This window comes from Idiotropiscis lumnitzeri, chromosome 12, assembly GCF_059441095.1.
Source record: "Idiotropiscis lumnitzeri isolate Australia: NSW breed Sydney's pygmy pipehorse chromosome 12, RoL_Ilum_1.0, whole genome shotgun sequence".
Lineage (NCBI taxonomy): Eukaryota > Metazoa > Chordata > Actinopteri > Syngnathiformes > Syngnathidae > Idiotropiscis > Idiotropiscis lumnitzeri.
Genome location: NC_142402.1, coordinates 20,335,400 through 20,352,804, shown reverse-complemented (window position 1 = coordinate 20,352,804; position 17,405 = coordinate 20,335,400). Strand labels below are relative to the sequence as shown.

General features: G+C 42.6%; 3 protein-coding genes across 4 annotated transcripts in view; 2 read left to right on the top strand and 1 right to left on the bottom strand.

Annotated features, from left to right (window-relative positions):
- spidr (scaffold protein involved in DNA repair) overlaps positions 1-5,118 on the top strand; it is a 34,209-nt gene extending 29,091 nt beyond the window's left edge. The window contains exons 16-20 of the mRNA XM_088311445.1: positions 976-1,107; positions 2,099-2,192; positions 2,260-2,374; positions 3,101-3,160; positions 4,563-5,118. Coding sequence (XP_088167571.1) covers positions 976-1,107; positions 2,099-2,192; positions 2,260-2,374; positions 3,101-3,160; positions 4,563-4,682 — 521 coding nt within the window. The 3' untranslated portion in view covers positions 4,683-5,118. The remainder of the gene's footprint in view (positions 1-975; positions 1,108-2,098; positions 2,193-2,259; positions 2,375-3,100; positions 3,161-4,562) is intronic.
- On the bottom strand, positions 4,944-6,303 carry cebpd (CCAAT enhancer binding protein delta). Its single transcript, XM_088311446.1, has one exon. The coding sequence runs from the start codon at positions 6,161-6,163 to the stop codon at positions 5,315-5,317; it is 849 nt and encodes a 282-aa protein (XP_088167572.1). The 5' UTR covers positions 6,164-6,303; the 3' UTR covers positions 4,944-5,314.
- Positions 6,304-7,920: 1,617 nt separating this feature from the next.
- On the top strand, positions 7,921-16,706 carry mcm4 (minichromosome maintenance complex component 4). 2 transcript variants are annotated; one of them, XM_088311311.1, is made up of 17 exons: positions 7,921-8,043; positions 8,968-9,042; positions 9,131-9,292; positions 9,372-9,511; positions 9,591-9,692; positions 10,499-10,594; positions 10,676-10,771; positions 10,995-11,133; positions 11,241-11,461; positions 11,550-11,670; positions 12,382-12,641; positions 13,435-13,800; positions 13,875-14,002; positions 14,777-14,984; positions 15,666-15,894; positions 16,094-16,227; positions 16,310-16,704. In XM_088311311.1, the coding sequence occupies exons 2-17, from the start codon at positions 8,982-8,984 to the stop codon at positions 16,403-16,405; spliced, it is 2,559 nt and encodes an 852-aa protein (XP_088167437.1). In that variant the 5' UTR covers positions 7,921-8,043; positions 8,968-8,981; the 3' UTR covers positions 16,406-16,704. The 2 variants fall into 2 exon arrangements, with proteins under 2 accessions (XP_088167437.1, XP_088167438.1); XM_088311312.1 differs by lacking the exon at positions 7,921-8,043 and adding an exon at positions 8,079-8,148 and having other exon boundaries at positions 16,310-16,706.
- The last annotated feature ends 699 nt before the right edge of the window (positions 16,707-17,405 follow it).

The window sequence follows — 17,405 nt, the reverse complement described above, 5'->3', positions numbered from 1 at the left end:
TTTTTTAATTCCTGGTGGGGAAAATGACATCAAATTGGGGAGTGGTGTTGTTTGTTTGTGTTCGAGTTGGTGACTAATTACCGTAAAATCCCATGAATAACACGCACCCGTGAGTAATACGCCCCACCTCCCCCCTTAAAAGGCATTTTTCTTTTTCTTTATACCGTGTATAAAACGGTCCCCCGATTTGCTGGTTTCATTTATCGGAAACAACTTAAAAGTTTTCACCTTTCACGGTCGTTCAAGATATTTTTAAAATCTTGTGCTTGCTCCGTGCGCACTTTTATTCATTTTAGTAAGCATTTTTTTGGGGGGGTTGTTTCATTACTACACCTTTTAAATCTCTGTGACTGCTTTCAAATCTTCTACTTTTAATTATAACATGCAAAGAATATTGAGTTATTGTGTTGATGAAATGCCCTATAAATCAGTCATTCTATTGATTTTTGTTTGTTTTTTTATAAACCCTAGCGACTGCCTACGTGTTGTCAAACGTCGAAACAATGTGAACATTTTTCATTTTTTACTAAGCCCCCCCTCCGTTCAATAACATTCCCCATCCCCCTCGTTTTGATTTTTTTTTTTTTGCCCCAAAAGAAAAAAAAAAAGTCTTATTCATGGTATTAGTAAGGGGTAATAAAAGAACAAGCTTTCACGCCGATGGATGATTTTGTGTCTTCGATGAACCCAACTTGCATATTTTTGGAATGTTGGGGGTAGCCAAAGTTTGAAAACACACACAAGCACGGGGGGAATATACGTAGTTCACGCAGGAAGGCCAAAGACTCACACCCAGTCTGCCACAATTCTAAACATGTTAAATTCATTTTGTCTTTGATTTATTTTTCTTGATTTGGATCTCTTTAAATTCGTAAATGTCAACCTTACAAATTTTAACCACAAACAGAACATTTGAGCGTGCACATTTTCCGGACCTTTCCACCGTAACGTTTTATTCTTATTGAATGCATCTAGGTGTCCTGCTGTGCGTGGAACATTCCGTCATTGAAGTCGTGCCTCGTTTGGCGCAGTCGCCCCCGGCCCAACCTGCGAGACTGGATCCACTCGATGTAGAGGTCACGCCCAACTCGCTGTGCACGCTCACAGGTCAGTCGCACCCACCATGCACCGTCAAGATACCTCTCTCAGGGAAAAAAGAGTGACGCTCACGAAAGGGCTATGAGTTGGATTCAGTTAAAAAAAAAAAATCAGTGCTTCAGTCCTCCCTTTGAGGGCCAACACACACTTTGAATCGCATCCATTTTTCAACACACGTCTTCGTCAACAACGTTTAAATGGTTGCTCGGCAGCGTGACGGCCAAGCCATCGGTGAAAAGTGTTTGTTTTCTTTGATTCCTTCCAACTGTGCAAATGTGGCTTATAAAAAGAAGAAGAAGAAAAAAAACATCTTAAATCAGATAATAATCTGCATCTGTCGACTTGTGCGTGTCACAGTGGAGGGGCAAAGTGCACGCCCGCGACCCCTCTCGCTTCTTCTGTCCGCACATGTTTGCTCAGGTGGCCGAGAAAATAAATACAACATTATCTTTTGCGCTCAAGTGTGAATCGTATCTGGTGGAAATGATGAGTGGAGTAAGCGCCCGGGCCCAGAATGTGCTAGAACTTGTTATCAATTTCTTCTTTAAGGCAGCATACTTGTCTTGTTTTTGCGTATGAGGAGTCAGATGGGGTTCTGCTCTGTCTCATTGCCCTCTCACATTTTTGGAAAAAAAACAACAAAAAAAAGTTACAAGCTGCGATGAACAAGCCCTGACGCCCATTTTCATGGCGAATCCTCAAAATTTAATGGCAAAGCTTTGCAGTTTCATGTCGAAGGGGCTCATTTGGGAAAATTCATCAGAAATTATGAGACCTAGAATTTGCCCAAAATGGCTCCGCCGGTCTAAAATGGCTGACTTCTTTCATTTTTATTGTACATACTGTTATAACAAACATTTGCGCCCAATTTTGTGTCCATTGGTCAAACTGCTGTTGGGTTTTATTTTTTTTCTAACTTTCCTTTCAGCGTTACTGAGGATTAGATTCACATGCTTGCAAAATTTTTTTATTTTTTTATTTTTGCATTTGATCTTGGCAGGTGTGATTGTCGGTGTGGATGAGAGCGCGTCTTACTCCTGGCCAGTGTGCAACCACTGTGGAAGCGACAAATTACAACCCATACCTCCGACGGGGTAAATTTCCGAGACGTGAGAACAACATCCCAGTGGTTGTTTGACTCTTTTTTTTTTTTTGTCACAGTCAGAGGTTCTACTGTGTCTCATGCAAGTCGACGATGGACAAGCCAATGACCAAAGTGCAAATGGAAGTCTTCCTGAGCTCTGCTTCTGTACAAAATTGCACGATAAAGGTTAAGGTGAATGTGCTTGATTTGTATTCCTGCAACTCCCCACAAATGGTCCAATTTGCATATCGCAAAAATCTGCGATAAATTTCTCATGGAATTGTATTGTTTTATCGGAGTTTGACCAGTCAGATGCAAACTTAAATGCGCATTGCCATCAAATAATTGAACAGTATTTTGGGCAATTACAATTAATGAGCGAAGAACACAGTGAGCTTGTTTATTTTAACACGTGAAAAATGTTAATTTTTTTTTATTAAATAATTAAAATGTCATTTCTTTAGCTTTATGTTAAATATCGCAATATGGATATCGCTATAGTCACCATCCATATCACATATTGCATTTTTTTCCCAATATTGTGCAGCACTAATACATATCGATGTATGTATGTATAAGTATAGAGAGAGAGTTTTATTCATATTTCAAAGAAATATTTGGGTGGTGAAGAAAAGGATGGCAGCATGTTTTAAGTGTTTCTATCCGTGTACATCCAGTATCTTGTTATTGTATAACTTTGTAATCAGTCTTGCAAAGCGATAAAAGCATCAGCTCGCTCTCTGCTGATACGCGCTTTATGTTGTTTAAACTCGGGGTCAATGTGTCACTCAGCATCTGGTGCACATTAGTGGTGAGTCATTAGTTTTAATTTACAGTCTTAAGAGGATTATTAGCAACATTAATGTCAACACACCTTCATTATTTTTTTATTTGTTTTCCTCTCACCCCACCGCACAGCTGCAGCAAAATACGATCATGTCCCTTCTTGACACGGCCGTGCTGGAACTCATCACAGCGGTAGGTTTGCTTTTTTTTTTTTTTTTTTTTTAAACTACAGTATGCACACTTTGTTACATAAGACTGGGCTGAGGCGGGCACTTTGATTGCGCCGCATTGATCTTTCGTAAAATCACATCTGGCGATAAAACTGATCTAATCCCCGAGTTGTCCACTGATTAAATATGCAACTTTTAAATACCTTTGTGATAGTTATGTAATTCCTAGCGGATATATTTGGAATAGTTTAATGTAATGTAACAAAAGTATTTTAGTTTAACATCAACTCAGACCATCTTGTCTACATGCAGGCATGTGTCATGTTTTCATACTGTACATGGACGTGTTTTTTTTTTGTTTTTTTTCCCCTAAATGGATTACACGTTAAAGACTCATTTTTGATCTGCATCTAATTTTTGGGTGCGTTTAAAGCACAGTGGACTTCTGCCGACCTTGATTCATAATTTTCATGAATAATTAACGCTTCCCTCGAAGTGATTATATTAATAATTTAAACAATCAATATACCACAAATTATGATGGCGAGCGTTTCAAATGCTTCTGAACACCTTCAATTATTGTTCTACTCTTACAACTAGACACAGATCCATGATCGACAGCACCTCTACGGCGCGTCAACAATTTTGACGACGATGATGATCCGCAATGTACAATAAGTACTCGTACACGGCAATAATTATGATGATGATGGTGACGATGATGAATTACCGCAGCTGTGCAGTCCAGGTTCAAAACAACGAACGAGTGACGGCACAGCAAAACGCAAGAGTGATATCGATGGTGCAGACCCTCCCGGGTCCGCCGCTTCGGAGCCGTTTCTGTGTTTACTGACCCCAAAAAAACGCTGGTGACAACACAAACTGTCAAATCTGAGATCAATTTAGCGCGCTGTTGTTATGGGTCACGCTCATTTTGGAGTCGTGTTTAGTCTTCGTTTGGCAAAACGGTCATGAACAGAAAAGCCGAGTCGTTGCCGACATTGCAGCATCTCGTTCCGTAATAATCAAACAGAGTTTGTGTTAGATTTGTGATTGGATAAGCGAGTGATGAACAGGCTTCTGCTCTCCACTGCGGAAATAGGCTTTAGCAGACAACTATGAAATAGTATGTATACACAAAAAGAAAATATATATATTATTTTGACACGTCGCACAAAATGACAAATTGGCGAATTTTTCCGTCAATAATGGAGAACAGATTACAAAAAAAATTGCAAATAGGTAAATTCCCGGATGCCGAAATGCAGATATGTGGAATATTTTGAACCGAGGTACTTACTGCAGCGCCATGTTTATGGGGGGGGGGCTCTTTCGTTTCCCCACTGCAAATGACATCAATGAACTGGGATACTTCCAACTGTTGGCATGCAATACGAAACGTTTGTGTGTGTTTGTGCTTTCAGTGTTCGGAGTATGAGGTGTCCAGTGTGCTGGGGAAACAAGTGGGCCCCCTCACTCTATACGTGCGCGTGGTCTCCAGGAGACCTTCATTGTGGATCAGCCTGGATGAAGTCTGTCTCTGAGGTTCTTTTTTTTTTTTGGGCTACTTTCCCCCCTTTGAAGGCCTCTTAGTGACTGCATGAGGTGATCACTCTGCAGCCGGAAGATGAGGTGGTGTTGGTGTGGAGCGGCGGTTGACAGACCCAGCATGGACCAATGGCATGCATCCTGTCAAAGCCGCCCACGTGCTCCATCAATTCACTTGTCCCGCGTTTATTTAAAATAAATAATAATAATCGTATAAAAAAAATCTAATTGTGTTCACTACACCACAGACCACTGTGCACCTTTACAGCTGTTTTGTTTTTTTATTGTAGCATCCATAAAATGTTTCATACAAACTATAGAAAAAAATCATGCTCTGGCTCTTATACAAAGTCTGGAATTATAAAACATGTACCATGGCAGGTATGTATGACATCATGTAAATGCAGTGGTAAAATAATTTAAAAATACAAAGAGAGAAAAATAAATCCCACAAAAAATATGGCAGCAACATCATATATTTTCCAGTGCCATTATGGTAAGCTTAAAATACATCTGGTACAGATGGTAAACATCAAATTGTCTCTGAGGTATGTCTTCCAAAAAAAAACAAAAAACAGTTTATTCAAAAAAAGGAGAGCTCAGGGAGACGCATGGAGGAGTCACCTGGTCACCGAGCCTCCGCGCTGACGCTCCCCGCAAAGGAGGGGCCGGGCATCTGCTTGAAGAACTCTCGCAAGCCGCCGAGTTCCCTGGTGAGCTGCTCGATGGTTTTGTGCAGTCTGTCATTCTCGGAGCTCAACTCGATCAGCTTCTGCTGCATCTCCAAGTTGCGCATCTTGGCCTTGTCCCTGCTTTTCCGCACGGCGATGTTATTCCTCTCGCGCCGTTGTCGGTACTCCATGCTAAACCTGTCCACCGACTTCTTTGACTTCTCCCGTCCGGACTTGCGCGGCGAGCTCTTGCTCGAGACGGGCTCCGGCGTGGTGGGCGGCGTCGGCTGCCCCGTGGGGAGGCTGACCGAGGTCTGGGCGCAGGTTTCGATCTGACACGGCAGCGACGACGACATGTCGCTGTCGCTCCAGTCGGACTCCTGCTTGATGGGCGCCCCGAACGGACCCTTTTCCAGCACCGCCGAGTCCGATCTCCGCTCCACGGCGTAGGGGAGCGCGCAGCCGGGCATCACTGCGCCCTGCGCGGCGAACAGCTCCGCCTTCTCCTGCTTGACCGTGTTGAATAGTTCGAGGAAGATCTCGTCGTTGCACAGCTCCAGGTTGGGCACGGACGTTATGGACTCGATGTACTGGCTGAAGTCGATAGCACTCTCGTCGTCGTACATGGCCGGGGCGGTGAGCTCCGCCATGGTGGCCCCCTCCTCCGCCCGGATGGCCGGCTTGCACAGACCCGGCGGCGGACCCCCCAGCTTGGCGCTCTCGTAGAAGTTAGCGGGCTCCATCGCCCAACTCATGTTGCATGGTGGAGACACGCCGTGGGGGTCAAAGCTGTATATGTCACACATGAACTCTGCTGGCTTGTCCACGCGGGGCTGGTGAGTGTGTTGCTGGTTTGGGTTCACTTCCTGATCCCTGCTCGATGAATGTCAGGACGCTTTTTTTGACGCCTTGTCAAGTTGACGCTTCTGAGTCGTCGCTAACTTTGGCGCACTGTTTTGTATCGTTTCGTGGTGACGTCACGCACACCCTCCCTCGGACGGGCCAGTCAAGTTGGGAGCGGGGTCACATGATCTCCGGTAACTTCCCATTCGGAGGGAACAGGGGGCGTGCCCGTTCTTGTTCTTGTTCTTTTTTTTTTTACTACGACAACATGAATGGCTCTCTTGAGTTGTTTACATACTGTTGCAAAGTTTCTGAGAGATGAATTCTGGCCCTCGGACAGTTGATATCAATCAAATTGCCAGGGGCTTGCTGTCGCTGGGGGGGCAAAAACAATCCCCCTCACGAGACCCCCCCCCCTCCCGTACCAGGACCCCCTTGACATATGCATTCATCATAGAAATTAACGATAAATATTACTAGTTTAAAATCACCACACGTGCCGAGTGCCCTGTTCAGACTGAGAATCATCTTTATTGGTTTCGTAAAAACATAACGTGGTGCCACAGGTGATCAAATACCAAATTCGAATTAGCTTTATCTTTATTTTCTGACTCTAATTGCATTTTTTCAAAATAGTTTAATGCGTGTACCCCACTTAATGTCCGCGTTGGACCAAAATGTGCATATGCATATTGCGATTGCAATGTTATTACCAAATAAGCTAGTTTTAGTTAGTTTAGCTACTTCTATTTCTCCCCATTTTTGTATTTACCAGCATATTAATCATGCACAAGTACAAGTGTTGTGTCACTATAACCAATGCTCCTGATTACAGTAAAGATGTGTATAAATCCCCATTCTAAAGATAAGATAAAGATAAAGATGTCCTTTATTAGTCCCACAATGGGAAATTTGAGGTGTTACAGCAGCAAAGATATAGATCACAGATCTAGGCCACAAACTACAACAATCTAAGGCAAACAGCAAGTGAGTATGTTTCTTTGTGCCTCGCGAAGTGCAAAGTGTCGTCTGTCGGGAAGTCGCGTCAAGTAAACATAAATTTCAAGGCCGGTGAGCAATATTTACGAGGCAATGCACAACTTTTGAGTTACTGTCTGGAATTACAAAATGGAAATTGCGCCATACAGTGGTCAATGTGCACTGTTGCAAGGTGAATGACAACATAAGGTAAATCAAATAAAATTCAATAAATAAACACTATTTAAACGCCCAAACCTTGGTTCTGTACCAAACATTTTTTAAATGCATTCGTTTTATTGAAGCTATAGCACAAAAAAAAATGATCAGTAGTGGGAAAAAATACATAAACAAGGCGTGGTTTAGTAATTATGAACGGGATAGTTACACTATTCCATAAAGTACGACATATTGTTAAATAATTATGCCGTAGAAATTATGAAGCAAAACGTGGGTAGGGTTGAATTTCTTACGCTTTTCTTTTCTTTTTTTACGCCTTTCAACCAGATGAAAACAAGAAAACTAATAAACTGGCTTGGACGAAACCAAATGAGATCGAGGTATCCACGTATTATCATAACCTTTAAATACCAAACATCATCAATAATATTAACTTAACTACAACCAAATACGACGTAAAATAGACCCATAAAGTGTCTTTTACTTATAAACGGGACGGTAAAACGCTCATTTGAAGCCGATATGAACAACAACCACACTTGAATTCCAGCCCCAATAATGGAAGATTCAACCGGAAGTGAGGAACGGATCCTGGCTCACCATTGGTCCAAAGTTCCCCGCGAAAAGTACGTCACACGCAATTTCGCGCCACCGCCGCTATCTGCAGACGTGTAGGCAGAAAGAGGTAAGAAACATCTCTTTTGTATGACTTTAGTGTGATTAAACTCTCTTCATGTCAACTTTGTCCTCGTCCAAGTCGATGAACAAGTCCCCCATGCTTGTCAACGAGGTTTTGCTTTTGTTTCTTTACTTATTTGTAGTAATACTGGAGGTGGTTGTCAGGTTATTGTTTGCTCCGCAACCACATGCATAATGGTGGCAATTTTGCCGATTGAAAGCTTCGGTCGAAACTCGTAATGACCGATTGAACCTCCGCTGATTTTTTTGCCCCAATGCTAATGAGTAATATTTTTGAGTCATTAAAGATGAAAAGTGGGGTCGTCAAACATTAAGCATCACGTCATAGTCTCGCCTTGTACATACAGCAGTGTCTTCAGGTTGCTACCCCCCCACATGCTGAATAATAATAGTGTTATAACGATAATTTCAGTAATAATTTGCATTTTCTGAAATTCTATTTTATATTTGTACTATTAATTTGTTACATCAATTCCTAGTGACTCTGAATCTTTTATTGAATCATTGTAGAATTTAGAATTATATTTAATAATGTAGAACTGTGCGTTGATATATTTTTCCCCAAAATAATATTTTCAATTAGTTATTCATATTGAAGTACTTTTTATAAATCTGTCTGGTCATTCGTTTTTTTAACACTTTGTGTTACATCTGTTTTGTTTTTGAATAAAGTCATTATTTTATTTTGTAATAAATTAATCATCTGTTGGGTTATTTTTGTGATCTATGGATCAATTGAGCAATTAATCTGTTTGAACTTGTTTAATTAATCTATTGAGCTGTTTTTGTTTATTGGTATTAATGTTGCGTTTTAGTTGTTTTTTTTTATTGTTTGGTTTTTGATTGGTTAGTCATTTTTAATCTCCAGTGACCCTCACAAACTGCAGTTTTTTTCTACCTGCATGTCTAGATCCACTCTCCACAATGTCTTCTCCAACATCAACTCCTGGTCGCAAAAGAGGCAGGAGCTCCAACCCGTCCACTCGTATGTCATGCTTAAAATCTGTAAATGTATACATGTGGTGTTTCTGTCAAATTTGTAGGAGAAGTAATTGTTTTGTTGTAACCCGCAGCCAGCAACGATGGCCCGACCTCCTCGCCAGCGTCTCAGCGTCGCCGAGCCCATGACTCCTCCGCGGGTGAGCTGATGCCCATGCCCACCTCGCCCGTCACCGACTTGCTCAGCCCTGCGGCGCCTCAGGACGGTTCTCCCTTTTTGAGCCCTCGAGCCTCAGGTGACCCGTCTGGCACATGTACTGTACCTATTTGTATCATCGAGATGCTTGTTGAACCTTGAATATCCTTTTCATCCAGTTCTTCCCAACGACGTGGACATGAGCTCCCCTCTCATGTACGGGACGCCACGGAGTAGCATCCGGGGCACCCCTGCTCGCCAACGTCCCGATCTGGGCTCCGTGAGAAAGGCCCCTCAAGTTGATCTTCAGTCTGAGCCAGTAAGTGCAACCTAAAAGGTCGTCCGGACATATATCAGCATGCAGCTCTTTTTATTTGGGTTTTTGTGTTTGTTTCCAGCCGAGCGGTGACGGCGCGGTTGCCAGCGAGCCCAACATGGGTCAGAGGTTGGTCATCTGGGGAACTGATGTCAACGTGGGCACCTGTAAAGAGAAGTTTCAGGTATGTTGGCTTTTACCTTGATATTTTATTTATTTATATTTTTTATATAGTTTTTTTTCTTCGCTGCCTGTTTGAAGTGACAATTTTAATTTCTGCTCTCAAGTGGCACATTTCGGACTTGTGTCACTGCATTATGAAGCCCATATTTAAATAAAATTGTCTTTATTTTTTAGTATTTATTTATTTGGGTAATTACTTTCATTTTTATTTTAAGTATATTTTAAAATATAGTTTTTTGTCTATAAAGCAAGGCAGCTTTATTTGTTTTGTGCATTTCATACGCAAGGAAACTCAAAGTGCTTCACATAGTTACTAAATATTTAAAGGCAAAAGAATTTAAGACATTTAAAAATATATATATTTTTTTAAATATATTTATATATTTTTTTTAATAAAATGACTAAAAGAACATCCAGCACAAGAATATGATTTTGGAAAAAAGTATTTTAGAAATGCTCTTGAAGGACTTAATCATAGACATGGAGAAGAAAAGTATTTAGGTTTCTTTTGTTTCGATTTTTTTTTTAAGATGGATTTAAAAGTATTTAAACATGGGGAAGATATTCTTTTGCTGCTCCCTCTTCTTCAACGTCGCTGCATTAGTGTCCAAATTACTTTAGATGATTACATTATTGCCGTCCTGCAGTGGACAGGCTTTGCAGCCTGCAAGGCACCACCACATCCTTTTTTCAGGTGCGCCATAATAAAGGACGAGTGATTAGCGGTTTAACCGATAAAGGCAATCGGGTTCTTGAACCTGCAGGATAAATCCCGCTAAGTGTCCTCGTCATCTGCTTTGCCCGCAGAGGTTCCTGCAGAGGTTCATCGACCCAAACTGCACCGAGGATGAGAACGCCGGCCTGGACCTCAACGAGCCTATTTACATGCAGAAACTAGAAGAGGTAACAACTATTACTACTCTTTTTATTATTAGAGTTCGAGAATATGTCGCTCCTAAATCTTTTTGTCTGGTCCTTCTTCAGATCAGCGTAGTTGGCGAGCCCGTGCTCAACGTCAACTGCGGTCATGTGCGAGCCTTCGACGCAGAACTTTACAGGCAGCTCATCAGCTACCCGCAGGTTTGCTTCCTCTGCTGTCAATTCAATTATTGGCGCTATGTTTCGATGTGGAGTTGAGCTGAGGACGTTTGAAATCTTCAGGTGTGAGCAAAAAATAATGAATGGTATTAGTAGTCAGAATTATCCCCTCCCATTTTTTTTTATATAAATTTAATTAGATTGATGTGTTTTCCAATAAAACATTAATCCTAGTGATAATCTCCTCCTCTGTTGTGTTCGCCAGGAAGTCGTCCCCACTTTTGACATGGCGGTCAACGAGCTCTTCTTCGAGCGATTCCCGGACTCCAACCTGGAATACCAGATCCAGGTGCGGCCCTACAGCGCCGTGAAGACCCGCAACATGAGGAGCCTGAACCCAGAAGGTGAGTGGGACCTGCACGCTGCCGCCGCCGTGACATCACGTTTAACGCGCCGCACATTTGGAGTGGGAGCCGTGCGGTTAACGGCGCCTTCTGTCGCCGGGCCGCAGACATCGACCAGCTGATCACCATCAGCGGCATGGTGATTCGCACCTCGCAGCTCATCCCCGAGATGCAGGAGGGCTTCTTCCAGTGCCAGGTGTGCGCCTTCAGCACGCGCGCGGAGGTGGACCGCGGGCGCATCGCCGAGCCGGCCGTGTGCCGCCATTGCAACACCACCCACAGCTTGGCGCTGATTCACAACCGCTCGGTCTTCTCCGACAAGCAGATGGTGGGTTGCCGAGCGTCGGGGGCAGATTTGTTTACGCTGCGCGTGGGGGCGGGGTCACGGCATCTGTCGATTTTTCTTTCCAAAACAGATCAAAATTCAGGAGTCGCCCGAAGACATGCCGGCGGGCCAGACGCCGCACACCAGCATCGTGTACGCGCACAACGACCTGGTGGACAAAGTGCAGCCGGGCGACAGAGTCAACATCACCGGTGAGATGTCGCGACGCAGTATGAGGCCTCGTTTACAAATACGTGATCAAATTGCATCTTCAGGTTGCACCGAGGGTCATTAAAAATCGGGTGTCGTGTAAATGCACAGATGGGATCTAAACTACGGAGCAAGACTAGACACTTAAATACAGTCGAAATCAGGACTGCAACATATTATTTCAATTATCAATGAACTCATTTACTGCCATTGACGGCTAAAGACGTCAAAGATCCATTTTTTTATTTTTTTTAACTTGGCTGGTAGTGAATGAGTTAATCTGCCCATTATTTTGCCGATGAATCACATAAAAAAAAATATATATATATATAATTTCCACCTAGTATTAAAAGAAACGGCGCATTTCAAATTGCCAGTACAGAAAATTCACTGTCACAAATTAAGATTAATTAAATTTGGTCCCTAACTTGTCAGCAAAATGTTTTCCAAAGTAAAAGCATTTTGTTTTCAAATGATTTATTAAAAGTCGTCTTTAATGGACGACGGCTGAAAATATCAACTGACGGACGTTTTGAGCTTATAAAACATTTTCCAACTAAACAAAGTCTCATAAAGATGAATCAATTATCAAAATAATAATTGTCCAAATATAAGCAGTTGGAAACAAACAATTCTCATTTACTAATTCCTCTCCGCATTCTGATGCTAACGACACCAACATAACTTCCGCTCACGGCGCCGTGTGGTCGCAGGAATCTACCGGGCGGCGCCCATGCGCGTCAACCCGCTGCAGAGCAACGTCAAAGCCGTGTACAAGACGCACATCGACGCCATCCACTTCCGCAAGACGGACGAGAAGCGCCTGCACGGCCTGGACGACGAGGCCGAGCAGAAGCTGTTCACCGAGGATCGCGTGCAGACCCTCAAGGAGCTGGCTGCCAAGCCCGACGTCTACGAGCGCCTCGCTTCCGCCCTGGCGCCCAGCATTTACGAGCACGAGGACATCAAAAAGGTGTGTGTTTTTTTGGAATAATCAAATGAGCAAAGGGCTCTCTTGCATAAAAAATCCAATTCTAATTTACACAACCTTATGTTTTTCCTGCATGCCATCCAAATTCGCCGGGGCAGTAAGGCGTCTCATCCGCATCGTCGCTTGTGCGTTTAAGTCACCGTACGCATTTGTAACATTATCAAGCACTGAATACATCCATGGTATTGGAGGTCGCCAACTTAGGAACGCCTCATACACTTCAAACGAACTGTCATCGGTTCTTGTGGGTGAAAAATCCTGTTTAGTTTTGAGATCAGTTTGGAGTGGTGACTTAAGTTGAACTCTTGCATGGCTGATAGAAAATTTGTAAGTTTGCTCAATCATGTCTCTGATTCTTTTTTTTAATTGTTTTTAGGAAATAAATTAAAAATGCCTTTATTATTATTATGAATGACGATATTGATCATATTTTTTATTATGAATATTATTATTATTATGAACTCTCCCAAAGGAATTCCGCCAAATTTGCAGGGCTCCTCAATCCTGTTCCTCGAGAGCTGATGTCCTGTCATTTCTCCGTCTCTCACTGCTGCAACACTCCTGATTCAAATGATCCGATAATCAGCAAGGTCTGCAGAAGCTAAATAACGATCCTGATTATTTGAATCAGCAGGAATAGATGGAAAAGATTGAAGAAACCATTCCTTGAGGAACAGGATTGAAGACTCATGACCTAAAAGTTTAGCTTTAGTGTTTTGTATCTTGAGAATTGGATTGTTCTAATATTTTTGTTCTTTTAAATTTCTCATTCCAGGGCATTCTTCTGCAGCTCTTCGGCGGCTCTCGCAAGGACTTCAGCCTGACGGGCCGCGGCAACTTCCGCGCCGACATCAACATCCTGCTGTGCGGGGACCCGGGCACCAGCAAGTCTCAGCTGCTGCAGTACGTGTACAACCTGGTGCCTCGTGGCCAGTACACGTCCGGGAAGGGCTCCAGCGCCGTCGGCCTCACCGCTTACGTGATGAAGGACCCGGAGACGCGGCAGCTGGTGCTGCAGACCGGCGCCTTGGTGCTGAGCGACAACGGCATCTGCTGCATCGACGAGTTTGACAAGATGAGCGACAGCACGCGCTCCGTGCTCCACGAGGTCATGGAGCAGCAGACGCTTTCCATCGCCAAGGTATGCCGACCTCGGCACCAGGGGGTGGAAACCTGCTCTCCGGGATCACACCTTTCGCCTCTTTTTGCGCGCAGGCGGGAATCATTTGCCAGCTGAATGCCCGCACCGCCGTGTTGGCCGCCGCCAACCCGGTGGAGTCGCAGTGGAACGCCAAGAAGACCACCATTGAGAACATTCAGCTGCCTCACACGCTACTCTCCAGGTTGGCTTGGATACGTGGTCGTTCGACAGTTTGTCGACACAGATGGATTCAATTTCTCAGTGTAGTAGAAGTAGAAACTTAAGTCACAGAATATCGAAATGAAAGGATTTAGTCCATCAATTTTTTGGGGTCTTTTGTTTTTAAAATGCTTTAATTTTTAAAGCAGGTTTTTATTTATTTATTTTTAAATGCTTTGTTTTAGTATTAGTTTTAGATTTTTAATGTATGGACGATTTGTCGAGTGCAAGGTTTTTTTATCAACAAAAATATTTTTTTAATTTTAGATTATTTCATTAGTTTTCGGGAACGATAATAAACTTGGCGGGAATGTAATAATAAAAAGAAGAGTTCAGAAAAGGTTAAAAAAAAAGGGTGGTTGATTCCTGCTTCAGCTGACTCCTATTAAGCCAATGGCAGCAAAAAGCTGGACTACTAAATGAAATCACAGAAAAAGATTTGGGTCTTTCTCTTTTCTCCTGTTGAGCTTCCTTTCCAGTTATGGGTGCAAAAAAAAAAAAACTAAGATGAAAGTATAAAACTATTCCCAGAATTTAAAATGAATCTCAAAATGTAATCCAGGTACTTTTTGGACAAAAACCTGGTCGCTACCTGCTCCGACGTAAACTTCCTATCTAGACTGGGGACAATATAAAGGAAGTAGAAAACTATAAAAATAAAACCAGTAAAAAAAAATTTTTTTTAATTTAAAAAGGCCCAAAATTTTCAAATCCAAATTAATCCCTCCGTCAACCGTCTTTTTTTGCTCCCTGCCAGATTCGACTTGATTTTCCTGATGCTGGACCCTCAGGACGAGTCGTACGACCGTCGACTGGCCCACCATCTGGTATCGCTCTACTACCAGAGTGAGGAGCAGCTGGAGGAGGAGTTCCTGGACATGGCCGTGCTGAAGGACTACATCGCGTACGCGCGCACGTATATCGCACCGCGACTCAACGAAGAAGCCAGCCAGGCACTCATTGAGGTACAAGAATCGCGGTATGCTCGTCATTTGGCGCAATGGTGCGTAACGACTAATGATAGACCGATTATCGGCCAGGCTGATTATCGGGGCCGATATTTGACATTTTGCAGATTATTGGCATCGGCCTTTTCAATAATTTTCAAGGCCAATAAATTAATATCTGGTTTATTTTGGCTGCTGTGCTGGTGGCCCTGCCTGCAGAAGCAGCTTGGCCAATGAATATCGGCTTGAAATATTGGTTATCGGCCCCCATGACTACTACTAATCGATATCGTCCCTGAAAAAAGCGCATCGGTCTATCACTAGTAACGACCAATCACGAGGTTTGGTTGTGTAATCCTGGTAAACGCAGCTGTGATTAGTCATTAGCTGAGCCCTGATGCTCTGAGCCACTAGGATGTCATTTTGAGACAAGCGACCCCGAGATGGATAAAAATGGGATTTCTCTGTTTAATTCATATTCCACAGACGCAATATTAATCCGAATATTTTGTTTAGACTAGTGGGCCTGCATAAAACTTATAACTGTCCGGAACATTTTTGGACTTGACTTCCCCTTTAAGGACCTTTTCACAATTTAAAGTGATGCACCATCCTTGCGTCAAAATATCCGAAGCATCTAGAATTATCGTAAACAACAAAAAGTGAATGTCAAATCAAAGCTCGTATCGTCGTCTTCAGGCCTACGTGGACATGAGGAAGATAGGCAGCGGCAGAGGAATGGTGTCGGCGTACCCCCGACAGCTGGAGTCTCTGATCCGCTTGGCCGAGGCTCACGCCAAGGTGCGCTTCTCCGAGAAGGTGGAGGCCGTCGACGTGGAGGAAGCCAAGAGGCTGCACAGGGAGGCGCTCAAGCAATCGGCCACCGACCCCAGGACGGGATTCGTGGACATCTCCATCCTCACCACTGGTAAGTGATGACATCACATTGGAACAAACAGCGATGGGCGCAAGGTAACCGTTCCATTATGAACATCATTGTGACACAGATGACAATCCCGTAAAGGTACTGAGAATAAAAACGCAAAGAAGTATATAAATATTTATTGATTTATTTAGATTTCTATCAAGCAAACGTGATGTCCCTAATGGTGCCCTTCTGCTGTCAGGTATGAGTGCCACAGCCCGTAAACGAAAGGAGGAGGTGGCCCAGGCCCTCAAGAAGCTGATCCAGGCCAAGGGGAAGATGCACGCCATCAAGTACCAGCAGCTGCTCGATGACCTTCGAGGGCAGTCGGAAACTGTAAATATATATATTTTTTCTTTTTTTTTGGTTTACTTAATCTCCAGGAAATGACCCATCTCTTTTTTTTACTTCCTCTCAGGCCGTGACCAAGGAGTTATTCGACGAGGCACTGCGAGCCCTCGCCGACGAGGATTACCTGACGGTCACCGGAAAGACGGTCCGCCTCCTCGCCTGAGGTGCCGCCTGACTTTTTGTACAGTTTGATCTCAAATATATTCTCTTTGGACTGTAAAAATAATAATAATGATTGTATTATTGAAACACGTCTTTTCTGGGTGTCTAACATTTTGAGAAAGTTAACTTTTTTGACAATGGTTTAAAAGAAAAAAGGCAGTTAGTGGAGCTAATGTTTGGAAATTTATTTTTCCTGTACCACCTCTTTCTTAATAATGCTCTTATTTGTTTGTATTAAAGTAAAAGCAATAAAAGCTTCCTGGCATCTTTTGGGGGAAAGATTAATTAGCTTACAGGTGGCAATTTATGATAAATGTAAGGCTTTTGAATGTTGTTGAACTTTTGGCTATTGAAAACTGATAAAAAAAATTTGGATTTGTTCGAGTTTCAAAATTGGGAATCATAAATATTGTCACTTCATCCTTCCATTAGTTTATGACAAAGTATTTACTGTATGTCTTTTTTGTCTGTTTTTGTTCTAACTTCTGCCATTTTTGTGTTGCTTTATCGCCTGAATTTCTATGCAGTGGAGGATTTAAAAAAGGATAGTCTTAAAATGACTCACGCAGTCTTAAATTTAAAATAAAACAAATTGATTTAAAAGGGGAACAATGGGGCAGCTGAATAAGTGACAAGAGCTAAAATTGCATCTAAAAATTTTTCAAAAAAATAATTTGTCCTCGCTGTATTTGGAGGTATTTGGAGCGGAACTTTTGATCTAATTCAAATATTTAAAAAATTATTTAACTTGTGACCAACAAAGCATAATCATGTGTAGGTTGACGAAATGTCTTTTTTTGGGGGTTTCTTGGAAGTAAATTGAATGTTTCAGAAGGATATTGTGGGGGATCAAAACAAAGAAAGCCTTTGTGGTGTGATATGATTTTATTTTTTTAAATCAGAATCAGAAATCCCTTTATTGTCATTGTACTCAAGTGTGCAACGAGATTAGAGAGTTGTTTTTTGTGTAACTTTATGCTCAATTTAATATTTGTATGTTT

Bases quoted from the DNA above. Each gene is read 5' to 3' on its own strand.
- cebpd (XM_088311446.1), bottom strand. From the start codon at position 6,163: ATGTGTGACATATACAGCTTTGACCCCCACGGCGTGTCTCCACCATGC.
- mcm4 (XM_088311312.1), top strand. From the start codon at position 8,982: ATGTCTTCTCCAACATCAACTCCTGGTCGCAAAAGAGGCAGGAGCTCC. The intron at 9,043-9,130 runs GTATGTCATGCT...TGTAACCCGCAG, and splicing joins GAGCTCCAACCCGTCCACTC to CCAGCAACGATGGCCCGACC. The intron at 12,642-13,434 runs GTGTGTGTTTTT...TTCTCATTCCAG, and splicing joins AGCACGAGGACATCAAAAAG to GGCATTCTTCTGCAGCTCTT.